The sequence below is a fragment of the Manacus candei genome, unplaced genomic scaffold (genome assembly GCF_025592945.1).
Source record: "Manacus candei isolate 608988 ecotype Guabito, Panama unplaced genomic scaffold, ASM2559294v1 h1tg000002l, whole genome shotgun sequence".
Classification (NCBI taxonomy): domain Eukaryota; kingdom Metazoa; phylum Chordata; class Aves; order Passeriformes; family Pipridae; genus Manacus; species Manacus candei.
Genome location: NW_026138050.1, coordinates 16400309 through 16426463, shown reverse-complemented (window position 1 = coordinate 16426463; position 26155 = coordinate 16400309). Strand labels below are relative to the sequence as shown.

Genomic DNA, 26155 nt, shown 5'->3' with positions numbered 1-26155 from the left:
AGGTGCTGTCTAATCCCATCTCTATTTTAGATTTCCTTTTGATTATTTAATTTTGTAAATAAAAAGTTAGACACCTTGTTTCATATACATTTTTTTCCCCTCGGATTGTTTTCAACAGCCGCTAGAAGATCCCCACTGAGGCCGGTGCTGCGGCAGCCTGCGCGTGTCACAGCAGAGGGTGTGATGTGTCTCTCAAATGCTTCAAACTGTGGACATTATAATTTCCGCTGACATTGGCAGCTGATGTTAGAAATTCTCCAAGGCTGCCAGTGATTCCAGCAGGGCTCTAAAATGCTGGGAAAGCACTTCCAAATGTTGCTGTTAAAGGTTATAAAACGGTACTGGAAAAATCAGCACACTTCTGCCAATCCTGACCAGACTCCTATCTGCCTTACAACCTCCATCCTTGCAGAGACTTAGCTATTGTCTAAGTCCTCTCCTCACCACAAAAACCATCTCATTGGTTTGAGCCTTGTCAGAGGTTGTCTAAGACTTATCTCAAGGCTTATTCTGCCCGTAGTAGGTTCAAAATCAGCATCAGTCCTCACATGCAAGTGTCCAAGTGTCAGGAAAAGAGTTGACAGTCAAGTATTGGAGAAGATAGTAATGAGCACTGAATAATGAGCTATCACAACTGTCTTGAAAGGCCAGAATCCCGCTGCAGTCCTCCTCTCCCTCAGTTCCTGAGCTGGACTGGGGGCTCGTGAGCCCATGACCACCAGTTTGGATGCATGCCCTAAAGCAAAAGCTTCCAGTCCATGGCCTGAGGAATGCACAGACCCATCAGGGGATGCAAAGGCCCTACTTCATATGGCTGGCACAGAGCCTGCAGGACCCATCCAGCCAGAGCCAGGGGTGAAAGGAACATTGCTTTCTGAGGCAGGATACTGTCCATGTCTCCAGCGCTGTGGACTCAATGCCCATACAGGGAAAAGGCACAAAGGACCAGCAATGCCTTGGTTTTCCTGGTTTCGATCTCTGCCCTGAGGATTCAGTCCCACAACAGCACCGAGTCGGTGAGCTGTGACAGCCCTGCTCTGAGGACACACCATAGAAGGGCTGTTGGGAGACCCAAATGTGATCCTCAGCTTCTGCTGACACAACAGGAAGCTTGTCATGGGAAGAGCTGCGAGCTGAGCTGGTGGAAGATGATGTCTAACAAGCCATGGCTGCCCAGGAGCAAGGCAAAGAGCAGGCAGAGGAATGGGAATGGCTTGAGCCTGCCTTGGGCATGGGGCAGGTTAGTGTGTGCTGTATAAACAGTGCAAAGGCTGGAACAGCTCCTCACTGCTGTCAGATGGTGACAGGAGCACCTGTCTAGGGGCAGGACAGCTGTGCAGTCCCTCAGGCCACTCCAGGAGTGGAATTCCCTGCCAGCACAGAGCTGCCTGCTTTCCCCATGCCACCAACTGAGCACCAACAAATTCGTGGCAGGCATGGCTGTAACTGGAAGCTGGAAAACGCAGCTCTTTGGTATGAGGCTCCTTTAAGGGAGTTGCAGGAAGGAATTGGGATTAAAAAAAAAAAAAAAAAAGGGAGGAGTGGGGTGGTTACCAGAGCTGCTAACCACAGTGCCAGGGAGCCTCGGAGGGCACTGGGACAGCCCAGTGTCACATGCCTGACGCATCCTGTCTCCAGACCTCCTGGCCGGCGATGTACGTGGCTTGCACATACAGGCTGTCGTTCAGCATCAGGAAATCTGCGTTGGACAAGAGGGAAAGGAAGCAGCTGTCAGAGGAATGGGGCTGCTAGAGCTGGCTGGGGAGAGCTGAGCTCAGTAGGGAACAGCCTCTCCCCACCCCAGACAGAGCAGTAGGAGGGCAGTGTGGTGCCACCCTGGCTATGGCAGCTCTGCTCCATGCTTGGCTGAGGCATGGGGGGCACTCCAAAGGGTTTCCCAAACCAAGCATACAAGGGGATAACCACTGGAATAAAAGCCCAGAGCAAATCCCAGGAAGAGCGAGTCTCCCTGCAGCTCCCAGTGAAACAGGGGATGAAGATGTGCAGCAGCCTCTGCTTTGCTCCAGCGCTCAGGAGCCCTGACACCACTGTCCCCATACCAACATCTCCTGTCCCCATAACAGTACCTCCTGTCTCCATGCCAATAACTCCTGTCCCCATACCAATACCTCCTATCCTCATACCAGTACCTGCATCGGAGTCATAATTCAGTGTCCCCTTGTTGTGTTCAATCCCCAGGAGCTGGGCAGGATGCAGAGATGCTGCCTCCAACGCCGTCTCTACGGAGCATCCTTGCACAGAGAGTTGGGGAGATGGTTAGGGCAGCCACAGCCCCACTGCCAGAGCAACCCAAATTCCCCTGGCCAAGGCAACTGTCAGCTGGGCACACCCTCACCACAGCCAGATGAAGCTGGGAAGGGAAATATCCCTACAGGAGATAGCAGGAACAGAAGAACTGAACACCAAGGGTATGTGGAGGGGAAAATCATTCTGCCTTTGTGAGGAAGGAGCAGGAGAGTTCACCTCTCACTAGTGCTATGGGTTAAAATGAAACCTCCCCTCAAAAAGGCGCTCATCTGAGGGCACTGATCCCAGCCCGTCTCATGTCTCAGGTGAGAGGGAATGTTCCTGGTGGAATGGACACAGCTGGCAAGAGCAAGACCTCCTCCCACATCAACATAGGGAGCAACAGCTTGTGGACAAGGCTCCCTTACCTGTGGCCTCTTGGAAGTGTCGCACACATGTATCCATGGTCGCCACGCTACCACTCAGGGTCTTTGTGCCTGGGAGAGGAATAGGATGGCTCTGAGCAGCTCCCACAGCTCACAGCAACGAGAAGGGGGGCAGTAGGGAAGCATAACGAGACCAGAAGGGCAGAAATCATGGGTGGCAGGAGGGGCAAGCTGAAGGGCCCACAGCCACTTCTGCCAAGGGACAGACTGAGGCAAGGGAGAGGTGCTGGCAGGGCAGGGAGAGGTACTGGGGTGTCACCCTCCAGCTCCACCACCAGACCAGCTGTACTGGGTGAAACCAGCTCACAACGCAGGTACCTGCTGCCAGAGGTGAATGGATCCTTCTCTGAAATACTGCTTGGGTACTTGAAACTTAGGGAATTTAGTTAGCAAGAAATGGTAGTGATGTAATAAAGAAAAGGGACAATAAATATCTCTCAAGATTTCTCTGTCCTTTCTGACCCTCTGCATACATGACACTGGGCAGTGACGCTTTCAAAGGTGTTGCAGACAGCAACAAATGGACAGATTCCTCCCCACTGCACAAGGTAGGGCACTTCCCCTCCTTACCAGGTACCTTGTTCTCCCCAGGGCCAAGTCACTGCAGATCCACCAGGCACCAAAACCTGAGAGGCTGGCACAAGCACTGCCTCACACTGGCAGGGCCAGCCAGCTGTGCTGAGCTCCCCAGGAATGGGCACCAGTGGCAGTGCTGTCCCCAGCTCTCCAGCAAGAGGCCCTTACCTGCGATGTAGGTGTTCAGCCCATCAATCTCCACCACCTGCTGTCCCAGCGTGTGCCGCCCCGGTGCCAGCCCCATGCCAGCAATCGCATCTGTCACCAGCACCAGGCCTGAGCAACACAAGCAAAGGGGCCCTGTCAGCTTTGCAGCTGATTTTGCTGCAGCTCTAAGCACTGTGCCCCGCTGGCCCTCCCAGAGAGGGGCCATGGTGTCTCCAGCCACATCCCACCAAAGTGCGAGGGTATCAGCACATGTGGCTGTGACCTTCCAGGCAGCGAGGGCAGCACGAGTGTCTTGTGGGAGGTGGCCCAGTGCTTGGAGGGGCTGGTGACACCGGTGTGACTCACCTTTGGGGTGGGCTCTGTGGGCGATCCGCAGGGCGGCAGGGTTGGTGTGGATGCCATCAGAGATCATCCCGTAGAAGACCCTCCGCCCAACAGGAATCTTGTCACTGGTCAGCAGCCCCACGATTCCAGGGTCACGGTGGTGGAACTGCCCGAGGGGAGAGACGGGACAAGCTGTGGAGCAACACCAGGACCTACTGGCTGAGACCCTTCCCCTTAGGGGATGCAGCTGCCATCTCTATCACACAGTGCCTGGGAGCTTTACCAGGCAAATATGGGCATTGCCTTGAGTCACAGATCACAGGGTGGTTTGAGTTGGGAGGGATCCTAAAGCCCATCTTTATTCCAATCCCCCTGACATGGGCAGGGACACGTTCCAGTAGACCAGGTTGCTCCAAGCCTCATCCAACCTGGCCTTGGACGCTCCCAGGGATGGGGCAGCCACAGCTTCTCTGGACAACTGTGCCAGGGCCTCACAGCCAGGAATTCCTTCCCAATATCCCATCTAACCCTGCCCTCTGGCAGTGGGAAGCCATTCCCCCCTGCCCTGTCCCTCCATCCCTTGTCCCAAGTCCCTCTCCAGCTCTCTTGGAGCCCCTTTAGGCACTGGAAGGGGCTCTCAGGTCTCCCGGGAGCCTTCTCTTCTCCAGGTGAACCCCCCCAGCTGTCCCAGCCTGGCTCCAGAGCAGAGGGGCTCCAGCCTTGGAGTATCTCTGTGGCCTCCTCTGGACTCGCTCCAGCAACTCCACGTCCTTCTGATGTTGGTGCCCCATATCTGGAGGCAGCTCTGCAGGTGGGGTCTCACCTCAGGGGGCAGAGGGGCAGAATCCCCCCCTCCCCTGCTGCCCACGCTGTGGGATCAGTGCAGGACGTGGAGGGTTTCTGCATCCCAGCACACACAGACAAGGCATGTCCAGCCTCTCACCCACCAACACCCCCAAGTCTTTCTCGGCAGTGACTTTAAGAATCTGCTACAGCCTCTCTTTAAGATCCAGCAGCAGAAATGTGAAGCCAGAGGTTCAGTGCCCAAACCTCAGTGCAAAGCCTGGTATGAAACCAGCTGGGGAGAACACAGATCTTTGGGAGAGAAAACCTAAAAGCAACCCTGGTAGCAGGAGAGAAAATCCAGAAGAAAGCCGGGTGCAGGGCAGGCGCCCTCGGGAGCTCACCGGCAGCATGGCGTTGAAGAGGTGCGTGATGAAGGTCGCGCCGTGCTGCACAGCCTCCTCGGCCTGGGACAGATTGGCCACCGAGTGACCTGGGAACAGACACAGCGTGTGACTCCTCTGCCCATCTCTCCATTCATTCCCCTACAGGAGTGAAGACATTCCATCATTGGACCCTGCTCTGATGCCCATCCTGGGCTGAGGTTCAGCCTCGGCATGGAAGTGTCTGGCCATGACCTGGGAGGACTGTGGGGTTGGGTGTTTCACCTGAACACCTTCACTGCTCACATCACAACTGCCACAAATGCTGCCTTGCTCACAGTGAGTTGCCTTCAGGCTGGGTTCGAGGTCCAAGGACGTGCCTTTCTGCTAGCCTCAGATACTTAAAGGTTCAGTAGAGAGGTATCAGGGGAGTAGAGACAGTGGGGATTTTGCCAGGAAAGAATATGGGGATAAAACTACCCAGAAAGAAAATAGTTTCCCCAACAGGACAGCAGCTCCAGTGTTCTGTGGGCAAACCTTGCCTTTCTGGAGTTCTTTATGTGGCTGTTGGATAAGAGATGCTCTGCTGTATGAATGCCCTTCTCACCTGAGGTTTAATTTCACCCTGAATAACTTCCCCTCCCTTAAAAAACAAAAAAAGGTTTCTTCAATGATCTGAAGCAAAGAGGAGTTTGTGAAGCAAAGGAAAAGAAAAATGCAGCCAGAGTTAAGTCAGATGCCAGCCAGATGTTGGAGGGAGAGGCTACTACAGCACTTCCAGTTGAAAAACAGAGTTATCAAACCAACAGTAACCTTTGGAAAATGATTTCTACTGTTGAATAAGGTCTTAAGCAGTGGAACTTCAGAGTTTGAACCTTCCACATCATCAACCCTCCAAGGAAGACTTCCTTGTGTTCGAACAGCACCTTATGTTTGCTGTAGGGCTCTGCAATCGATACAAAGTTTGGCCCTTGCCATGAGAGATTCACTGCATCAAGTGAGGTCCCCATTTGTGACAGTTCTGTCACCTCCATACAGGCCAGATCAAAGAAAATCCCACCCTGTCCAGGCACCGAGACACTGTTAGAGCCCCCCCAGCCCTGAGAGAGGGGCTGCCAGAGCCCCCCCAGCCCTCACCCAGAGAGACGCAGACGCCCCTCTTGGTGAGCTCCCGGATCACCTCACTGCTCCTCTTCATCTCAGGGGCCAGGGTGACTATCCGGACACAGTCCAGGGAGCCGTAGGTGTTCAGCAGGTCCTGGAAGGCCCCTGCCTCGAAGGTGCGCAGGCAGTGCTCCGGGTGGGCCCCTTTCTTCTCCCTGCTGATGAACGGCCCTTCCAGATGGGCCCCTGTCCAAACAGGAGCAAAGAGCTGTAACCCTTCCTCTCCCTGCCAAGGACCAGGAAACCTGCTCTTTCTACTCTGCTCCAGTTGAGCTCCTGCCATTTTTCTGCAGCAAAACACCTGGCTCAGGTAACTCTGAGCTCAGCACAGTGAGAACTGCAGTGCTGGCCCCTGGCCAAGCCAAGCCACCCCACTGCCATTGCCCCAGAGGGCCCAAAAGGGCTGGAGCAGTGTGTGTTGTGTGTACAGTGACAGGACCACAGCAAAGGCCAGGCACAGGCTGAGGGACAAGGTGGCTCTGTGCCCACCTGTGCATCCCTCCCATAGAGAGAGCTCCAGCTCCCATTTGTGCTGTCCCTCAGTAACTTCTTTCCCCTCAACAACAAACAAGATAATTGCCCATCTACAGTAGCACCAAAGAGGGACAAATCCACTTACCCAGGATACCTGCTCCGTGGGCTCCACCATTTCTTACGCTGATCTGAGGGAGAACCTAGAGAACAGGGTTTGTCAGACATGGCACCCCAGACACAACCCCCCAGCCTGCCAAATCAGACCCAAATGTTGGGTCTGGAGGGAGATTTGTAGCTGGACCATGTGGGACCATCACAGTCCACAAAGGAAAAGCCTTCTGCAAGTCCTGCAAGAAACTCAGGGGAGAGTCCAGCTCCTCATGCCCATGGCTCTTCCACCACGGCAGCTGTCCCAGACTTGAGAGGCCCAGCCTTGGCCCTCCCACCTCCTGGTACCAACCTCAGCTCCTGATCACCCTGCAGATGGGAGGGGAGAAAGCCCCTTACCTGGTGGTACACAGATGGAGGAGAAGTCACCAGGGTGGGACAGAAGGAGGTCACTCCATGGGAGAGGATTTTCTGACTGACCAGGTCAATCCCTGATTTGAAGTCATCCGTAGCCAGGGAGAAGTCCACCCCAAAGCCTCCTGCACCACCAACAAAACAGAGGTGAAACTGCAGCTTCCCCAGAGGATGTTTCCCGTCCAGAAACATTAAAGAAACATTTTGTGTGACTGGATGGAAACACTCCATTTTTAGGGCACTGATGCAAAGGGCTCCATCAGCATTTGTGTCCTACATTCCAAGGCTCCACAAGTACAAATCTCACTATGAAGTGCTCTTCCCCACAGTACCTCAGCATTTTGCAAGCACAACTTTTCTATTTTCATGCAGGGCAAAATGTGAGGATTCCCAGCCCAGAGGGATCTGACTTCCAACTTTAGCTGCCCTAGAATGAGCCCCTCTTTCCCTCGGGAGAGAGCTCTTGCAGGTAATGTTTGTTCCCTTGGGAAGTCCTGCTCTGTCCTCCCACATCCTGGAAAGAGTAGGGTGGGCACACTGTCAGTAAAGGGGTAGGATAAAAAAATTGATTGACATTCAGAGGAAACTTCACTCAACCAAAGCGGATCAGTTACGTGACAGCAGCAACCACGTGCAAAATCGTTCTTTGTCCTTAGTTTGGTGACTCACACATCCCTCGAGCACCTGAAATGCACTAGGCCATGGGCAGGACACCCACAGAGGGGCTTGGAGGTCAGGGATGGAGAGATGGACAGACCCAGGACCCCCCCCCTCCGTGAGCACACGTGGCTTCCCCATACCATTGATCTGGACGTCGATGAAGCCTGGGGCGATGATGCTGCCCTTGCAGTCCAGCTGCACGTCAGCAGAGCCCTTCTCATCAAAGAAGAGTTTCTCCGGGTTGAGGATCTTCCCCTCTCGCACCCACAGGTCCTCCCTGAAGGAACAACCACACACATTGAACTCTGGTGCTGTCCGTGGAGTAGGTGGCCGTGGCCCCAGTGACAGTGGCCCTGGGCAGAGGGAACCCCACTGGCACTTCCCAGTGTCTCCCAGGGCACAGCTGCTCTTCCAGCCGGGACACGGTGGGCAGCCCTCTCTGCCTGGCCTCTGGCTCTACAAAACTCACGGGAATGGGGCTTCCACGGGCTGCCCCTCAAAGGTGGTGGCGAGGGCGAAAGGGCCACGGGGATGGCAGGGGAGGCAAAAAGAGAGGGGAGTGGAGAGCGGCCGTGCCCCACACACGGCTCATCCCTTGGAAAGCAGGTGGAGAGGACGTGGGCTGGGGGGAGCGCAGGGGGCGAGGGAGGGCCAACAGCCGATGCGCTGGGGGACTTGGTGACGGGGGACCTGGTGACAGCCCCTCGGGCACTGCAGGTGCCAGGTCAGTCCCGCAGCCCGTCCGGGAGCTCTCGCAGCCCTGGTACCCCTGGACATCCTTGGTACCCCCGGACACCCCGGTACCCCCATACTCTCGGTACCCCCGGACACCCCTGATACCCGCAGCCGCCCCGGCACCGCCGGTACCCCGGGCTCACCTCTGGAGCCAGTGGTCCCTCAGGATGCGGCAGTTGGTGAACTGGACGATGGGCGCATCCGACACTGATTTGTTGGACGGCATCGCGGGGCAGCGGGAGCCGGGAGAAGCCGCGACCCCGGCAGTGTCCGGCGCGCGGGGCGGGCACCGGGCGTGGCGGAGCGGGGCCAGGCCGCGGCCCCGGTGCGAGAGGCTGCCGCGGGACCGGGGAGTCGGTGAGGGGCGGAGGCAGCGGAGCCCCGCCCCGGGGGCAGGCGGCGGGTAAGCCCCCCGCCCCTGCCCGGTGCTCTGGGCCGGCGCTGAGAGGGACGAGCCCGGCGGCTCCCGGCGGGTCCCGGGGCCGGAGCAGCGCCCCCGGCCCGGGGCTGTGGGACACGGGGGGCGGGGCCTGGGCGGGCCGGGCCCCGGTCACGTGACGCGCTCAGCACGAGCCGGGATCCCCCGCCTGCCCCGCCACACGTGACCGGCCCCGCCATCATGGGGAGGGCGCCGCCATCTTGAGGAGGTCGGCGGGGGCCGGGGAGATCCCCTCGTTGTGCCGCGTCGGGGACCCCCGTCCTGAGACATCCATCCTGAAACACCCGTCCTGAGACTCCCGTCCTGAGACTCCCGTCCTGAAACATCCGTCCTGAGACATCCATCCTGAAACACCCGTCCTGAGACTCCCGTCTTGAGACATCCGTCCTGAAACACTCGTCCTGAGACCCTCATCCTGCCACCCCCATCTTGAGATCCCTGTCCTGAGACCTCCATCCTGAGACCCCAGTTCTGTGACCCCCCATCCTGGAGCCCACATCCTGAGACCTCCATCCTGCCACCCCTATCCTGAGACCCCAATTCTGGGACCCCCATCCTGAGACTCCTATCCTGGGACCCCCATCCTGGGACTCCCACCCTGCACACCCCAGGCCTCTGCCCTCCTTGTATCTGGGGGCAGCTGGGGAGAGGGGGTTCCACCCAGCTGATGTGGCTCCACGGGTGAATACTCCCAGGAAAGATAAATGATGGGGAATATAATTGTGCAGGAACATAACATTGCCGTCTGGCCAGGAATTGGATTTTAATTAGGTTTTGTGCTGTGCTTAGTGTTCCATGATGTCAGTGCTTGTCCACACTACAAACTGCTCTTACTGTGTCACAGGATGCCAGGAAAGGGCCCTGAAAGGGAGAGATGGGAATGATGCTGGATGAGGACAGGAAAACTATGCGCAGCATTGTTTTGGGGATCTGAGGCTAAAAATGGCATCTCTCAGGCCATGGAGATGCTTGGGGTGTTCAGCCTGGAGAAGAGAAAGCTCTGGGGAGACCTGAGAACCCCTTCCAGGGCCCAAAGGGGCTCCAGGAGAGCTGTAGAGGGACTTGGGACAAGGGATGGAGGGACAGGGCAGGGGGGAATGGCTTCCCACTGCCAGAGGGCAGGGTTAGATGGGATATTGGAAAGGAATTCCTGGCTGTGAGGGTGGTGAGGCCCTGGCACAGGTTGTCCAGAGAAGCTGTGGCTGCCCCATCCCTGTAAGTGTCCAAGGCCAGGTTGGACGGGGCTTGGAGCAACTATGGTTGAAGGTGTCCCTGCCCATGGCAGGGGGTGGAACGAGATGAGCTTTTAATGTTTTCCTCATGAAATTATGCACATCTGGGACACCCAGCACCATATTGCTGGGAATGATTTGTAGCTTCATACATGTGGAGCTGAGGAGACTCCAAAACTCTAAAGTTTGGAAAATAAATGCTGGAAGCAGCTCTCAGGCTCATTTGTCTGTGAGGAAGGAAGGACCTGTCCAAGCTGCTAAATTGAATTTGGACGTCAAAAGGCACATATGGCACCCAAACTGCCTGTGGCCAAAACAAGGCCCTTCCACAGGAACACACAGAGCTGTGACAGTAACTTTATTTGGCAGTGGAGGAGACACAGAGGTAAAGGCAAATACTGAATGCACAGACAGGGACACCCGCCCTGGGCCCACCCCAGGGACACAGCTCCTGCAGCCACAGATCCAACACTCCTCCAGGCTGCCAGCACCAAGCCAACCCCTGAATCAGAGCGCTGGAAACTGGCCCAGCCCTCCCTCTGCACTGCTGGGAGAACAGAACAGCCTGTGCCAGAAGGGAAGGGATGGAAATCTGCTCATCGAGGCTGCAGGTACGTCACCCAGCCCAGCCTATGTCATGTACCTGTCCTGCTTAACGCTTACCCCTTTGGATGCTCTCTTTTTATTTCTCAGTGTTAAATTAACCCTGTCTTGCATCGCCAATACTGCACATTCCTCTAATAATAATTCCATGCTCTTTGTCTCCACTGCCCCAGTAACAGGCTGAGGGAATCACAGGCTGTAGTTTCACTTGCATTTTCTTTGGCAGATGTGTGGGGTGTTTTTTTTCAGGTTGAGTTATTTTTAACCTGGCTCAATTCCCAAATTAGGTTCACTGCCTGGCAGCAGGAGCAGTTGTACCTGTGCTCTTGGGAGGAGCAGGGGAGCATGTGGAGCAGCTGTGAGAGCAGGACTGAGTGTCCAGAGGGAGCACTGAGGGCTGGTGAAATGCAGCCTTGGCTTCTGATTTTCACAGGCATTGACAAGGAGGTCTAAGAAATTGTCCCAAGGCACATGAGAGCTGGGGAGAGGCTGCTTAGAACACACTGTCAGTCTTGGGAATATATACCATTTCCCAAGATTTGTCCTCAGCTTACCTCATGCAGGCAAAGCCATGAGGTGTAGGTGGCTTAATTCACTCTCTGCCACTTAAGCCACCCCTTTCCCCTCCCTAAAGGGAAAGGAGGAAAGCACAAGTGCAACAGCATGGACAACACAGTTCCAAGTGCCAAAAAAAGCTCTGGGACTGCAACAGCCCCCAGTATCCCCTTGGTGAATTCAGAAGGGCCAGACTTGACCTTTGGTGAGGGCAGCTCATCCCCTCAGCAAAAGAAAAACAGCAAACATGAGCCACGGGTTCTCCAGGAGCCTCTCTCAGGTCAGTGGGAACTGTCAGGGGGCTGTAGGTGCCTTGTGGGTGCAGTGTGGCCCCTTGGAAAGCCTTGTCCCTTCCACACTGTAAGGTCAGGGCAGGATTTTTCCATGTGCTTTGGTGTTGTGACACAGGAACCAGCTCAGCAGAAACCCAGTGATCTGAGCTGCAAAGCTGAGGCTCTCAAGAGCTCAGTGAAGCGTGGCTTGTAGAGAAAGGAACAGCATTCATTAGCTGTAACAGAAACAAAAATGGAGAAGCTTTTTGGGACACAGTGACACAATCCTCTGACCCTGAAACAGAAAATTCCCACTCCAGGATATGTGTCTTTGGGAGAACTTACTCTGGGTTTGACTTAATTATGCCAGGAGAAAAAGGTGGTCAACAGCTGTAGAATTAAGGGCAGAGGTGGCAAGTCCTGCATGTCAGAGACAAATATGTCTCACCTGAGGACAGCAATGGTTTGGATAGTAAGGCTGGATGGAAACAGTAAAATGCACTAAAATCAGTATCCCCATGGTCAGCCTGGGAAGAAAACAAGGGTTACTGAGAGTTGTAGTCATGAGCTCTGCTGTTACCCTGAAAGAGCAATTTGGTTTCTGGGATCAGTTTCTCGTAACGAGGTTTTTATTTCCCCAAAGCTTATTTACTTTTCCAGATTACTGTAGTTCTCTGTAAGCCAGATCTCCTTAGGAAAGCCAGTCCCTGAGGAATCAGAGATAAAATCCTGTTACTTAAAAATGCTTCTCCAACACAGTGGAGAAAAAATAAATAGAAGAAAATCTGCCGCCTTCGAAAAAAAAAAAAGAAAAAGCATGAAAGAAAACCCACTCCAGAGTGAAAGAGTTAACAAAGAGCAAGGTCAGCAGGCTCTATGGAGGCATTGTCTGTGCTGCCAGTGCTGCTGGCCCTGTCCCTGTGCTGCTGCTGCTGCAGAGCCCTGCTCTCCGCAGGGCTGACTCACTCACTCTGCAGTGCTCCCAGCACGGAGCACCACGGATGTGCCAGCACACACACCCTCCTCAGCAGGGACTCATTCTAGGCTCCGAGGCTGCCCGTTCCCCCTCCCAAACCAAACACTGAGTCCCTCCCTGCTACCCAGGGCTGCACTTTGAGCTGGCCTGCTCCTGGCAGTAAAGGAATTCCAAAAACTCAAAAGGTCCCTCATTTTCTTAATGCCTTGAATCACTTGGGAAATTTGCTGATGCAATAGCACCAGTGGAGGACTTGAAATGCGAGTTTTCAGCTTGGAGTCATCACAGAGGATCCAGAGCATCACTATCAGAAAACGCCTGGCCGTGTGCAGACTGTTAATGTGACTCCGGGTGTATCTGCAGGTACTTGGCACAAAGTGATCATCACCCACCTGTGCTCCCCCCAGCTCAGCTCTCCTTGCACGGGTTTGTATATCAATGACAAAGGCTTCACGTTCCAAGGCATGAGACAAAATGCCACTGAAGGGATTTTCTCTGCATGTGGCTCCCTAAGTGCCCATCGCTCGCCTGAGCCTATTAACTGCCTCTGCACGGTGTCACCCACCTAAAACTGGGCCTTTCAATTGCTTATTGCCCTTGGAGATGAGAGCTGTCACCAGCATTTGGCTGCTCTCTTAAATGCAATTTGCTTGTGTCCTTGTCAGTTGGCAAAAAGGCTGGCACAGGGTCCCCAAAGCAGGTAAAGCCACAAGATAAGCACAGTGGCAGCCCCAGCTGGGACCCTCTCCCCAGCTGGGACCCTGCCACACAAGCCAAATGCAATTCCTCTCACCAGGACTGCAAGCTGTACCTGGCACGCTCTCCAGAGTGCCTGGATTCAGGATTCACCCCCCAACTGCCCCCACTGCAGTCAGTGTGAGACACAATTATGCTACAGATCCCATAAATGTTTATGACTCCTGGGGAAAGTCTAATTCAGAAGTTCAGAGTCTGTTACTTCTGCTGAAGAACAACCAACATCATGCTGATCACGAACTTCCCCTTACCCCAGGCACTCCTTCAGCAGAGATCCAGAATATTCCTTTGGTCAGCTTGTGCCTCTGTACAGCCCCAGGTGCACCTCTGCTCGCACTGCCATGAGGCAAAGCCCTTCCCAAGCGCCACCAGCCCAGCCCACCCCAGAGCCACACACAGCTGACCGATCATTTTAGCAAACAGAATAAGCCAATACATTTGTCAGTAATTACTGATAATCAACAACTGTCAAAACTACACCTTCACCAACATGTGAAAATACACCCTAGCAGAATGATTGGCTCATAGCCACAGTCTCCTAAACAGTTCCATTCGGGGAACACCCTTGGCAGGTTAGCAGTTCCAAAGTTTCAGTGAATTCCTTATGCTTGGCCACAGCTCTTCATGGTACTTGCACCAGACTCACTGGACAGGTACATGGATGAAACACGTGTACAGCACACCTCCACTCCCAACCAGGGTGACAGATCCCTCCACATTCAGCAGCTTAGTTTGACCACAAAGGCCCTGCTGGCACTAGGTACCTGTGTAATAACAACATTTTGGCTTGAACAAGGTAGAGCTTGGCCTGTTCTCCAAGCCATACACGTAGGATTAAGGTGATATATTCGCCCCTGGAAGGGCCCAACATGTTATTTCCCACAGCAGCTTTGCAGTACTCAAATCCTCAGGCCAGAGAACGCTGCTCCAGCACTCCAGTAGCTGCAGCAGCAGAACCTCCCAACTCAAATGCTCCTGATTTACAAGTTAAAAATACAAGTTCTTGACTGAAGCCATTTTGTTGAGGTACTTCAGAGGCAATTACTGTGGAGACCACAGCTTCCAACGAGCTCAGCTTCTGCAGGGCCAGCATGAGGACAGGACAAGGCAGCTCCTTTCCTTGTCACAGGTTGGAGCCGGCACCCTCATTCCCCAACCCTCAGCGCAGGCTCTTACAAAGCATTACCATGAGCCAGATGTGCTGATCAGGCCAAACACAGCCCTGCATCCCTCCTCACCCTGAGTCCAGCCCACAGCAACAGCTGGTAAAGCAGCTGCCACTGCCCAGGAGAAAGAGAAAGGCATGGCAGTGCTGGCAGCACCACTCCTGCAGGTGTTCAGTCACTCCAGGAACCTGCCTCCCCCCGAGAACCCCTTCTCTTCCCAAAGGAGCAGCAACCACCTGAAATCAGAGCCAGAGGACCCATTACAGCAATGTAGTGAGGAAGTTTTATTTGGAAACATGGTAGAAGTTTGTAACCCAACACTGGGTGCACAACTCTGATGCCGGAGCATACGCGGTTACTACTGAAACACGGGAGTGTTTCGGACAATTGCTGTAATAAAACACAAAATTCTCATACTCCAATACCAGGACACTACAGCAATCTTTAGAATCAAAGTTACATCCAAGGAATTCTCTGCACTTACAATTGACCCCACAGTGTAATCTACCTATATATAAGATTAATATATATAGCATGGGAAATTGAAAATCCTTGCTCCATAGATGTATGAACATGTCAAGTCTTTTATAAATAAACATCCAGTGAAGAGAAAAAATTACATTTCTAGTTCATATTTATACATAAAATACTAACAGCAATGGGTGGAAAATTGCACACGGGCCACCCCAAGCCATGCAGCAGGCTTGGAGCAGCCCATCCAAGTTAATATTGAAGTACACACAGGACAGACAAGTCACTAACATACATTGCGCATTTACAAGAGATCAACTACCAAATTGGGACAACTGTACACATTGGAGAGACCATTTTCATTCTGGAGCTTTTTTTTGTTTGTTTGTTTTGTTAAACGTGGATTTGTTACATCTCTTTACATCATACCGCAACATTTACTTCGTGGAGAGGATAAGGGCAACGATGAGGCCATAGAGACCCAAGACTTCAGCGAAGATCAAAATGAGGATCATGCCCACAAATAACCTGGGCTGCTGTGCTGTTCCCCGGACACCCGCATCGCCCACGATGCCGATGGCAAAGCCAGCAGCCAGGCCACTGAGGCCCACGCTCAAGCCAGCACCCAGCTGAAGGAAGCTCCTGCGGGACAGAGATGGGCACAGTTTCAGTGGCAAGGAACAGGACACCCAGCCTTAAGCTCCTGACTCTTTAGACAAGCCTAGTGTACCTCAAAGCAGATGCTTCCTGGCACTCCCAGCTCCGATACATAAGAAATGGGCAGCAGTGAAGGATCTTCACCTGCTCTTCAGGTAGGACTCATAGTTCAAGCTAAGCTACTGCACCTGGAGCTCATGTGGCCACCCAGTCTGTCTGTGGCCACTCCAGCCACTGTCAGAGCAGCACTAACAGCAGTGCCTGTCCCACAGTGCAGTGTAGCCTGTTAGTAGCTGCTCATCTGCAACCTTATATACAGCCACAGCACATCAAGTGTCTTGCTCTGCAGGAGCTGGGCAGGACTGGTTTTCCAGGCAGGATACCTGAGGAGCAGTCCCTCTCACCATCTGCCCACCTGCTAATTGCATAGGAGCACTTGTACCTGCTGTTTTAGACCACAGCTTGTTAGGCCAAGCACACTGCTCATCGTGTACAGCTTGTACAGTGACACAGATACCTGTCACACCTCAGCAGCACTGTTTTATTCTGAGAGGTCTCAACCAAGCCAGTTCCAGCTATTCTCTAAAGCCAAGAACAGATTGAGTTTCAGACTGTACCTGCTGTAGAGGCCCAATGTATAGCTTAGGGATTGATTTACCATCACATAAAGCAGAAGCAATATTAATTATTCACTTGCATCTCCCAGGCAACAGCAGAACTTGGACAGCCTCAAAAGACCTGTGCATTCCAGGTCTAGAGTCTAGCACAATGACACAAGCTTTGCCTCCTATCCTTGTACACAGTTTCTCTCAAGCAGCAGCCCACAGCACGAGCTGCAACAGTGGGAGCCCGATTGATCTGTGCCAGCCAACGGAGCCGGGAGCACCACTGGGGCTGAGGCAGCACAGCTGGAATCCAGCCTGTGCTCCCAAGCCCAGCTCAGGAGCACTTAGCACCGACAGCCCTTCCAGGGCCTTTAGCCAACCCCACCCACACTCAGGGCATCAGAAAAGGGACAGGACAATCTGAAACAGAAGTGCCACATGGAGCAACTTACTTGAATAGCGTGATGGTGGGTGAGAGGGCGTTGGCAATGAGCACTGCCACTACGAGGCCATAGATCGCTATAATCCCCGCCATGACCACAGGGATGATGGACTTCATGATCAGCTCAGGCCTCATGACAGACATGGCTGCAATACCCGTGCCACTCTTTGCTGTTCCATATGCAGCTCCCAAGGCTGGAAGAGAACAAAAAAAAAAAAAAAAAAAAAAAAAAGCATTAGGCACATCCCCAAATACCACTTCCTTCACTAGGCTGCAGTGTGAGAACAGCTGAGCCAGCACAAGGAAGCATTGTGCAAAATTACCAGGGTCACTTGACAGCCAGGAATACTTGCCTAATGGATGAGGAAGTGACCTATCCAGAGTTCTAGATCAAAGCCAGATCACTAAGAAGGTGCTGTTCAAGCACCAGTGATAACAGAACACCCTGTCCAAGGCCAGCTTCACAGCAGGGCACACCCCCAGCAGCCATCCATTCTTGCTTAGGGACCGAAACGCAAGGTCCAAAGTGTAACTCGTTACTCACCGTGTCCTCCTCTCAGGGTCCACACTGCAAGGCGCAACAAAGCCCAGCTGTCTACCCCAGCAGAACACAGCTGAGAGCTGGGCTTTACAGTCACTGATCTCTGAGCCACCTGAGCTGAGCTCAGAGCACAGGTCACCTTTGCGGGGCCTCTTCTCCCAGGAAACCCATTTGCCTACACTTTGGCCCTAGGGTTAAATGTGCCATTGCAGCTTCATCAGACACACTGAGACACCAACAAACTCAACCATTACTGCTGCATGCCATTCCCTGGAGAAAGGCACCCTCTGGCATAATCTCACCTGTAAAGGATTCAGGTCCAAACATTTGTTAATCCAACCACTGGAACCACAAAGTACAGTCTGGCTTGTGGGTTACAGAGGACCACAACCACCTTACCCCTAAGGTTGGCTCATCACTTGTGTCAACACCTGAACGTGCAGAGACCCACAAAGGATCCAAAGCAGAGCATGGGCTTATCACCTGCACCTGAGACCTGTTGGAAGAGTCCAAAGCACTTCCCCAAAAAACTAACTTCTGCCTTGAAAGCTTTGTATTAGTCTCACAAAAGCTTCCATGAATACCTCATTCTTTAATTCTGCGGCACTTGAAAAGACCCCTTTCCTTCCAGCCCTACTGTGGAGTGCTCTGGGAACTCCAGAACTTCAGGCTGCACTCACCATCACCCTGAGATGACAATGCAGCTGCTAGCCAGGAGTAAGTCCCTGGAGCAGCAGTGTAAGGCGCATTGAAAGGGAAGGCAGGCTCCTTTTCCAACACAGGCTGATATTCAGAGGTAACAGTCCTACCTAGCAAAATAATGCTCTTGCCTGCCCTAAAAGGTTACTGGAGAGTATTTAAACGATGGGGATTTAAAGTCTTGGTAATGTTGAGACTTACTAGTTGGGTTTGTTCCAGCCATGTAAAAACTAAGGTTTCTCCAAGGGAAGACCTGCTTGTTCCACAGAGATCTGTAGCTGCCTTACACTAGCATCCAAGTGTGAGACGGTGCACCTTGTCCCAGAGAGCTGCTGGGAGGTATTTGGAAGGGTTTGGATATATGGGCTTTCCTGCTGCTTGCTCAGCCTTCCCATAAAGCTTGTCTTTGAGAAGTCATCCTCCCGGCTTGGCACTACAACTCCAGACCATCCATACAGGTAACACAAGGTTCATTCTCAGAAGGAAGTTCAATTTTAGTTACAGAAACCCCAAGGAAAAGCCTCATTATCAACTACCAATTTGTTCTGTACTAGGAAAGCTCTTGAACCCTGACTGGCACTGAGTGATGTAAAGGGCTGTTCAGGGCAATTCGGAACTAGAACCCAGCTTAGGAAGCCTGAGCCAGGAGCAGGTTTTACCTGGAAATGTAAGTTGAGCCTGGAAACTAGCACATGGACTTAACCAGTGATGGCCCTGTTTAAGGGTCTAGTCCTTAAGAAGTCTAGAAAGAAATCAGTGTCTTGAGTTAAGAACCCTTTTTGTTGGATAAAGCATTTTTAAGGGCTAGAAGTAAGCCTGAATCCTGGTTCCACTATCTACCCTGGCTATAGCATTTAGCAGAAGCCATCTCCAATGTTTTAAAAACCTTTCCAGCAATGCAGAGGCTCATGAGGGAAGTTCACTATTTAAAGTCAGATAAGTCATTACTTCCTCTAAGCCTGAAGCTACTCAAAGGTTTTGCAATTAATGCAGTGATGGATTACAGGTGATTTTGTAACCCCATTTACAGAAAGTCAGCCTGCTCAAGCCTCTGTGGAAGGGCAGAGCAGCACAAGTTTGTCAGTTCCCAGTTAAAACCCCCAAACAGGCAAGACCTTATGCCTCGAACTTGGTCTAGACACAGTTACAGAGAAAGCCTACGTGTACCAGTTTTTACATGACAATTTTAAATGTCACTGAAGCTCTACTGACACTCCCACTGGTGGAGTCACAGGTGCCACACACAGAGCTCCAGAGGTTGATACATCTGCTCCCAAGGAAGCCTTTATCAGCACCCTGACCAACAGGCACCTCCAGCACCTTATAAGGCAGCTTTAACCGCCCTTCACCAGCCTGACAAGTTCTCCTTGCACCTTTGACAGCGTCCCAGTATCACAGTCAATACCTGCTTCCCACCATGACCCAGCCTCTAGTGGCACAGCCCCTCAGTTCTGGGCTGTGGGCACTCAGAACATTCCTGCACAACTTCACTTGTACCTTGTGGCAGCTCTTAACATCTGAAGCACATATGCTTCATATGCCAAATTTAAATATCCCTGATGCATTAGAAGGATGTGTTTTCCAAAATCTGTGAACAGGGTTTGAGGAAATCTCTGTGGCAGACAGTGGAAATGGGACAAGAGCTGTACCATTGAAGACTCCATATTTGTGTCAGATTATCCAGCTCCTAATCTCTAACACCCCCCCCCCCCCAATCAAGCTCCAACACTACCTTTAAAGAGGTAGAGCAGTCATAGAGCTGTCAAAACATTTCCCTGGCAGGTGAAGAAACACTCTGCCTACCTTAGTTCACCAGAGAAGGAATCTATGCTGGTCTCTAACCAGAAACCGTGCCATTCAGAAGTTCAATGGTGTTACAATACGGAGAAGTTGCTTTACACACCATTCAGGACTTACTCCCAGTAAGCATGTTTCAGAGGTTAACTCCGTTTTGAAATACTTCTGAGTTATTCCTTGAACTCATAAGCCAGAGCTGATTTAGAACTGTTCTTGGGGGCAAAGCACCCTCCCTCAGGGCTAGGGAGATGCCACCTGGCACCTCCACCATAGCTGTTGCTTTATTAGTCCAAAGTGGTAGCAGAGGTAATGAGGCTGTGCAGCTCTGGGATCAGGTATGAACTAGAAAGTCACTTGCCATGTAGACTGTACTGTCAAAGGCTGAAGACCAGTTGTAGCCTTGCCACTGCCAGGACTTTCAGTAGAGGCTCTGCCTCTGACACTCAGCACTTGAGCAGCCTGCTCTTCACATCAAGTGCCAGTCCCAGCGTCAGGACCAGCCTTTTGCAGCTGCAGGGACAGCTCAGTCAGGTCATACAGCGAGAACAGGGACCTTGCAGGTGAGTCAGTGACGCCCTCTCGGTACAGGGAGAGGCTACAGAGAGCCTTCCAGTCAGGGAGATCCAATAGCACAGATCCAGTTTCACCAGTTGATACATTCAGAGAGGCTCAGAACCAGCCACACACACTCCACCAGCATTTGGTCCATTCAGAGCCAGGAATTCCTCCCGTGTCCCACCATGGAGAAGCAGGTTTCCACACTGCACATGTGACAGATTTCCAGAGCACTAACATACAGAATTCCCCTCCATTAGGAAGTGAGCTAGTGACACAAGTCAGATTTCCAATTAGGATACCACAGGTTACTACCACAGCAAGCCTGAAAGACCACTTGGGATGAGCACTTACATCTGGAGCCTTTTACAACTCATCACTATCAAATGGGCTGCCCTCTGCAGCTTCTCTGGGAGCAGACAGGCACCAATTCAACACCACCTGTCCATCCCTGAGCAGGTTGTTCTCAAATGGCTGGAGAACTGTTAGAGGTGACATCCAGGTCCAGTACAGTCCTCGCTTTGCCATGCCAGAAACCTGGGCACATCCAAAGAAACAGGCTGCTTGCCACTGGTTTTCCCTGGCCCCTCCCCATCCCCCCCATTTGACGCAGCTCCACCTCAGGTTACAGTAACAGATAGTCCAGGGCTGCTTGGAAAAACCCTGTTGCTCTTCCCAGGTGCATCTCCACAGGACAGCCAGGGGAAGTGTACCCGGAGCCTATGCAAATTCCCATCCCACTGGCTGAAGCCAGTTCCCCAATGAAAACCTGAGGGGTAAACAGAGAAGCCACCCTACGAGAAGCTGTAGACTCTGAAGACTTTCAGTGAATCACCTGTTACAGGATTAGCGATGGCTTTTTGCTCTTCCCTAATGTAATGAAAGGGTGTGTGGATATCCACCAAGCCTGCCACTGTCAGCCTACATTATCAAAAACCCTGCAAGGCTGGCAGGCATTTTACTCTTGTGTCAGTAAATCTGAGAACTTAGAAGTCCACCAGCTCCTTGAGAAGTTGTTGCAATAGCAGCAATCCAAGGCAAAGAGGACTTGCTAGTCAACTGTCCAAGAGCTGGGACAGCTGCAATTGGCACTCTGGATTGTCTGACAGCACACAGAATCCTTTGATTTATAAGTATGGGAAGGCCCAGCACTTACACCGCAAAGCAAAGGCTTGCCCTTCTGCCAGCAGCAGAGTCCATCCACCCACTTGTTATTTTATCTTTATCATCATACAAGCTCCCCCCTGCAACCTTAAAGACAACCCATTTCACAGCCTGGGTGACCAGTGCCCTCTAGGTACTGACTGGCAGAGTAGTTTGTTACACCAGTTAGCAGGACCCCTTTCCACCAAGCAGGTCCAAGGGCAGCTCACAGCACTCAGCAGCACCAACAGCCCCATCCCTGCAGTGTGGAAAAGCCTGCATACAGCAGACACTGCTGTGGTCAGACCAGCCTGACCTGAAGCCTCGTGCTCACAGGATTCAGTCTGGAGGAAGTGAGTTCAGCCAGTTATGCCTCCCTGGTGAAAAGCCCACACTGCTGTAAACCACTGCTTGAAGCAGCACCCAACAGCCTGGGACGCTGTTCAGCTTGCAACCTCTGCATGTGACCAGTCAGGCTCTGGAGACAAAGAAGAGGCCAGTTTTAGGAAGGAAAAAAAGGAAGCTGACCAAGAGGTCCTGAGGCAGCTGGCATCCATGTCTGCTGTTGCTCCCAATGTTCCCACCAGAGGGGAAGCACCTGCAGGCTCTGCAGTGACTCCAGGGTGAGACAGGGATCCATTAGGAAGCCACAGTACAACCTGCAGCATAACTGCTTCGGCCACATTCTGCAGAGCCAATGGCTTATACTGACGCTCCATCTCATTTTCAGATGTTCCCAAGACTGGCATTTACTGAGAAGTGACGCCCTTGTCGAGATGCCTTCCCTCAATCTCGAGCTGCAGAAACATTGCCTACCTCACTTCTGTTACAGCACGTAGGTCTTAGCAGTCCACTGCTTTACCCGCTGTAAGGACGAAGGCTTAAGCTAATCTCTGGTGCAGACAGTCTGGGAGCTCCCACACCTGCCCACACCACCAGGCCTCTAGGGCAGAGACTACCTAGAGCCGCACAACGCTCTGCCACTTCATTTTACCTGCAAGCTCCTCTTGGGATTAGGTCCACAGCTCCTCCCTGAGAAGCAAGCAGCTCTCCTGTTCCTCCTCCCCACCTCTCAGACAGTATTTCAGGAAGCACAGGTGCCATTTGCCTTTGAGGCTGCAAGTTGTTTATAGTCACGATGCCTTCTAGAATCAGACTGTGCTGGGCTGTCAGTTGCATCAAGCGACATGTTCTGAGCCAGCAACTCCACTGTGGAGGTCCCTTAAGAGCCAACCAACTGCTATAATATCCGCAGCCCTAGTTTAAAAGAAAAATACTATTTCATTAGCTCCACAGCAACAATGAGGAGACACAGGACTAATCTAACACTGCTGGCTGGAGTTCTCTTTGTGAGGAATCTTTCAGCTGCTTGGCAGTGCAGTGGGTATTGAAGGCACTGAAAGCCCAACTGGAGTGCGAGTGTAAGGACAATTCCCCACACCATGAAGGGCGCAGTGGGTACATCTGGGACAGCAGGCTTTACATCACCAGCACACTCAGAACCAGTCAGCTTGGCCCAACACCACACTCGTCTGTTCTGGCAGCTCAAGTCACATGGAAAAGCCACAATAATTTAATCACTCAACAACACCTGACCCTGAGCCACCACATTTTACACATGGGAAATAAGGAACTGCAGCAATGAAACCAAGTTGTAATCTGCAAATAACCAAACAGGCTGGAAGATGCCCAAGGTCACAGCAGCCTGCTCTTGTCTCTGGCTGACTAGAACAAGTTCTGCTATCTATTTACCATCAGCAGGTACTGATCACAGGTCACACAGGACTGCACAAAGTCACTTGTTTTCACATCAAACCAGCATGGACAGTACGGAACCTGAATGTGTTTACTACAAACAGGTCTCAGAACTACAAGCTCCACAAGAATGTGATCTTCAGATACAGCATGAGTCAGACATGATCACTGCACTAGTTAACACTGATCTGGGACAGTTTTAGAGAGTTTTACACTGCTTGTCCAGACATAGCTCCTTTCTTCTAAATCAGGGTGGGTTTTTTAACAATATAAAATTAGCATCAGAACATGCCACAACTCCCTTACAAAAGCTACATGACACTGCAAATTTTAGTTTATCCTATATTGACATCTCTGCCATATTGCCTTAAAAATCCAAACTGCTTCACTACAACTCCACATCTAAGAAACAATTTCTCTTTGCAGTATCTATAACCTGTTGAACCCATCAGAGGCCCTAGCAAGAGCACCTGCACGGCTCAGACCTGCTGGTATTACAGCATCACTGGTTAGGAAAGACCTCTAAGCTCATTGAGTCCAGGGCCACCTGACACAGATTCTGCACCAAGGCCCAGTCACATACCAGCAGTGACAGGACAGATACCAAGCCTTCATCAACACAGCTTAAGAACTGACTGTGCGTTACCCCACTCAAAGCTCCCCCCTGCAATCTCGCAGCACCATGCTGTCACCGTGCAGCTTCTAGGAAAGGCTGCACTGCTGGTTCAGACACGCCAGCACCACTCTGAATTCCTGTTAATGCACTGACTCAAGCCTACATCCCTCCCCAACGTTCTGATGAAGCACACTCCCATGTGTGGCTTTAGCTTGGTGTCTAAAGCCACACAGACATGTTCCTTTGCTTCTGAGGTCAACTCTGCAAGAGGAGTCCAGTGACTCCTTCCCTGGAAAGAAAGCTCAGTATTTAGGACTATTTTACAAAAGGCAGTGTACTGCTGACTGCTTTTTCCCAACAAGTAACTAGGTCTTAGTTTCTTCCTCCATTATCTTCATTAGGTAAGAGGCAGGTAGGTTGGCAGTCCCAACACTGGCTCCTGTGGCATTCCAACCACTGAGTTTTCAGGAAATCCTTACCTGTCAAGTGCGAGTACAATGTCTGAATTCCAAGGTGGCAGGCCACCAACTGACCTCAGCATATACATCTGCATCCCACCACCAGGCACAGACTGAGCAAGACCAAACACGGCCAGCTAGGCTTTTGTTTTACCAAAAACTAAAACCCTAAATGGGGCTGGTGTGAAACCAGTCCATGGTGCCCACATCAGCATGGCTAGACAGCTTCCTCTCAAACACCCGTTTTAATCCACCACTTGGCCGTCTGCACAATTTAATCTACCACACTAATCAATCAAGAGCAGCTTCCCCAAATCTGTCCTGCACACCCAGCCACCATCTCAGAGGCTGTATTGACACAGTGAGACCCCAAGCACACCAGCTACAGCCAATTCGATACTGAAGGGTTTTGACTGCCCAATTGGGAACCAAGTGAGGTGGCAGATGAAGGCCAGTCCATATCCTCCGGCCTGAGGAGGCACCGCCTAAGACTTCAGAAGAGAAAACCAAACTGGTTCCTAGTTCTTTTATTCCCAGTTGCTGTAACACTTGCATTTGGGAAAAGAACAGCTGAAGCCTTCCCCACCCTATAACCCAAACAGACCAGCAGGTCTGCACCCCCCAGGAATCAGCAGTCACCCTGTGCAGGGGTTTAGCCAGGCTCTGAGAAAGGGAAAGCACGGCAGGATAGTGTGCCTGGTGTAACCCAGCGCGGATGGTCCCCACACCAGCGCTACCGCAGGATGACCCAGTTTACACCGCACTGAGCTCACCGAGCTCGCCGCCCGGAGCCGCACAGGGACAGGCAGGGAGCGGGACCGGCCTCGCCGCTCGGGCATCGCCCCATGGGCGGCTCGGGAACCCCCTGGGACGGCGTCACCGGCCGCGAGCGCTGGCACGTTCAGGTTTCACCCCGCTGAAAAACCGGCTTTGCGTTGTACGGGAATGGTTTAAACGCCCGTCGTGCCCGACGCACAGGGGGCCGGGCCGTGGACGGGGGACCGTGCCCGGTGGGACCCCCGGCCCCGGTGCCCGGGGAGGCGCGGGCGGCGCCGCCGCAGTCACGTGGCCCCGGGGGCTCCGCCGGCGGTGACGTCACCGGCGGACCCTCCGCCGCTCCCGGGAGCCCGGATGGAGCGGGGGGAGGGGAGGGGGAGCCACCGCCGGGCCCGCAGGACCCCCCACCCTGCGGGCTGCGCCCCGCCGGGCGGGGGGAGACAGGGCAGGGGAGACACCCTTCCCCCCCCCTCCTCCACGACAGCCCCCGGTACCGGCCGGTACTCACCGCTGAAGACCATGGCGGCTGAGGCGCCCATCACGGCGAAGAAGGAGGCGTACTCGGGGCTGGCGCCGGAGGACATGGCTGCACGGGCCGGGCCGGGCCGAGGCGCCGCTGAAGCGGGAGCGCGAGAGGGCGGAGGGAAGGCGGGGGGCTCCGCCGCGGCGCCGGTCCTCGGCAGGCAGCGCTCGGCCACAAAATGGCGGAGGCGCGGCGGGAGCGGGCGGGCGGGGAGGGAAGGAGGAGGCCGGGGCGGAGGCGGGCGGGGCGGCGGCGGAGGCCGGGGCGCGGAGCTCCGTCCCGGCAACACTGGTGGCGGCGCGGGCGCTGCGCCCTAAATACGGCCTCCGCAGGACAAAATGGCGGTGGCCCGCCCGTCACGTGACCGCCCCACCGCCCCCGCCCGCCCCGCCCTCGGCGCGCACCACGCGCGCGCGCGCGCGCGGGGGGGAGCCCGCCAGCCCTCCCCGCTCTCCCCACGCCCCTCAGCACCATGCCGCGGCGGGGCCGCCGCAGAGCACCGGCAGAACACGGGCCTCCCTGCGCGTCCTCGGCGTGCGGGGCAGGCATTTGGCTGCGCCGGCCGCCCCGCTCTGCTCCCCTGCTCTCGTCCCCCCTCTCTCCCGGGTGGGCCCGTCCTGCCCGGTGGCCGCGGC

At 53.4% G+C, this 26155-nt stretch overlaps 2 protein-coding genes across 3 annotated transcripts; both read right to left on the bottom strand.

Annotated features, from left to right (window-relative positions):
- Positions 1-75: 75 nt before the first annotated feature.
- Positions 76-9033, bottom strand: AMDHD2 (amidohydrolase domain containing 2). 2 transcript variants are annotated; one of them, XM_051781210.1, is made up of 11 exons: positions 8626-9033; positions 7888-8024; positions 7073-7212; positions 6711-6765; positions 6108-6277; positions 4949-5089; positions 3783-3927; positions 3438-3545; positions 2676-2744; positions 2151-2252; positions 76-1699 (listed from the first exon to the last, which is right to left on the bottom strand). In XM_051781210.1, the coding sequence occupies exons 1-11, from the start codon at positions 8706-8708 to the stop codon at positions 1611-1613; spliced, it is 1239 nt and encodes a 412-aa protein (XP_051637170.1). In that variant the 5' UTR covers positions 8709-9033; the 3' UTR covers positions 76-1610. The 2 variants fall into 2 exon arrangements, with proteins under 2 accessions (XP_051637170.1, XP_051637180.1); XM_051781220.1 differs by having other exon boundaries at positions 4949-5037; positions 6065-6277; positions 8626-9031.
- Positions 9034-14750: 5717 nt separating this feature from the next.
- Positions 14751-25883, bottom strand: ATP6V0C (ATPase H+ transporting V0 subunit c). Its single transcript, XM_051781893.1, has 3 exons — positions 25506-25883; positions 16667-16850; positions 14751-15594 (listed from the first exon to the last, which is right to left on the bottom strand). Exons 1-3 carry the CDS (start codon positions 25579-25581, stop codon positions 15390-15392), a joined length of 465 nt encoding a protein of 154 aa, XP_051637853.1. The 5' UTR covers positions 25582-25883; the 3' UTR covers positions 14751-15389.
- Between the last annotated feature and the right edge of the window lie 272 nt (positions 25884-26155).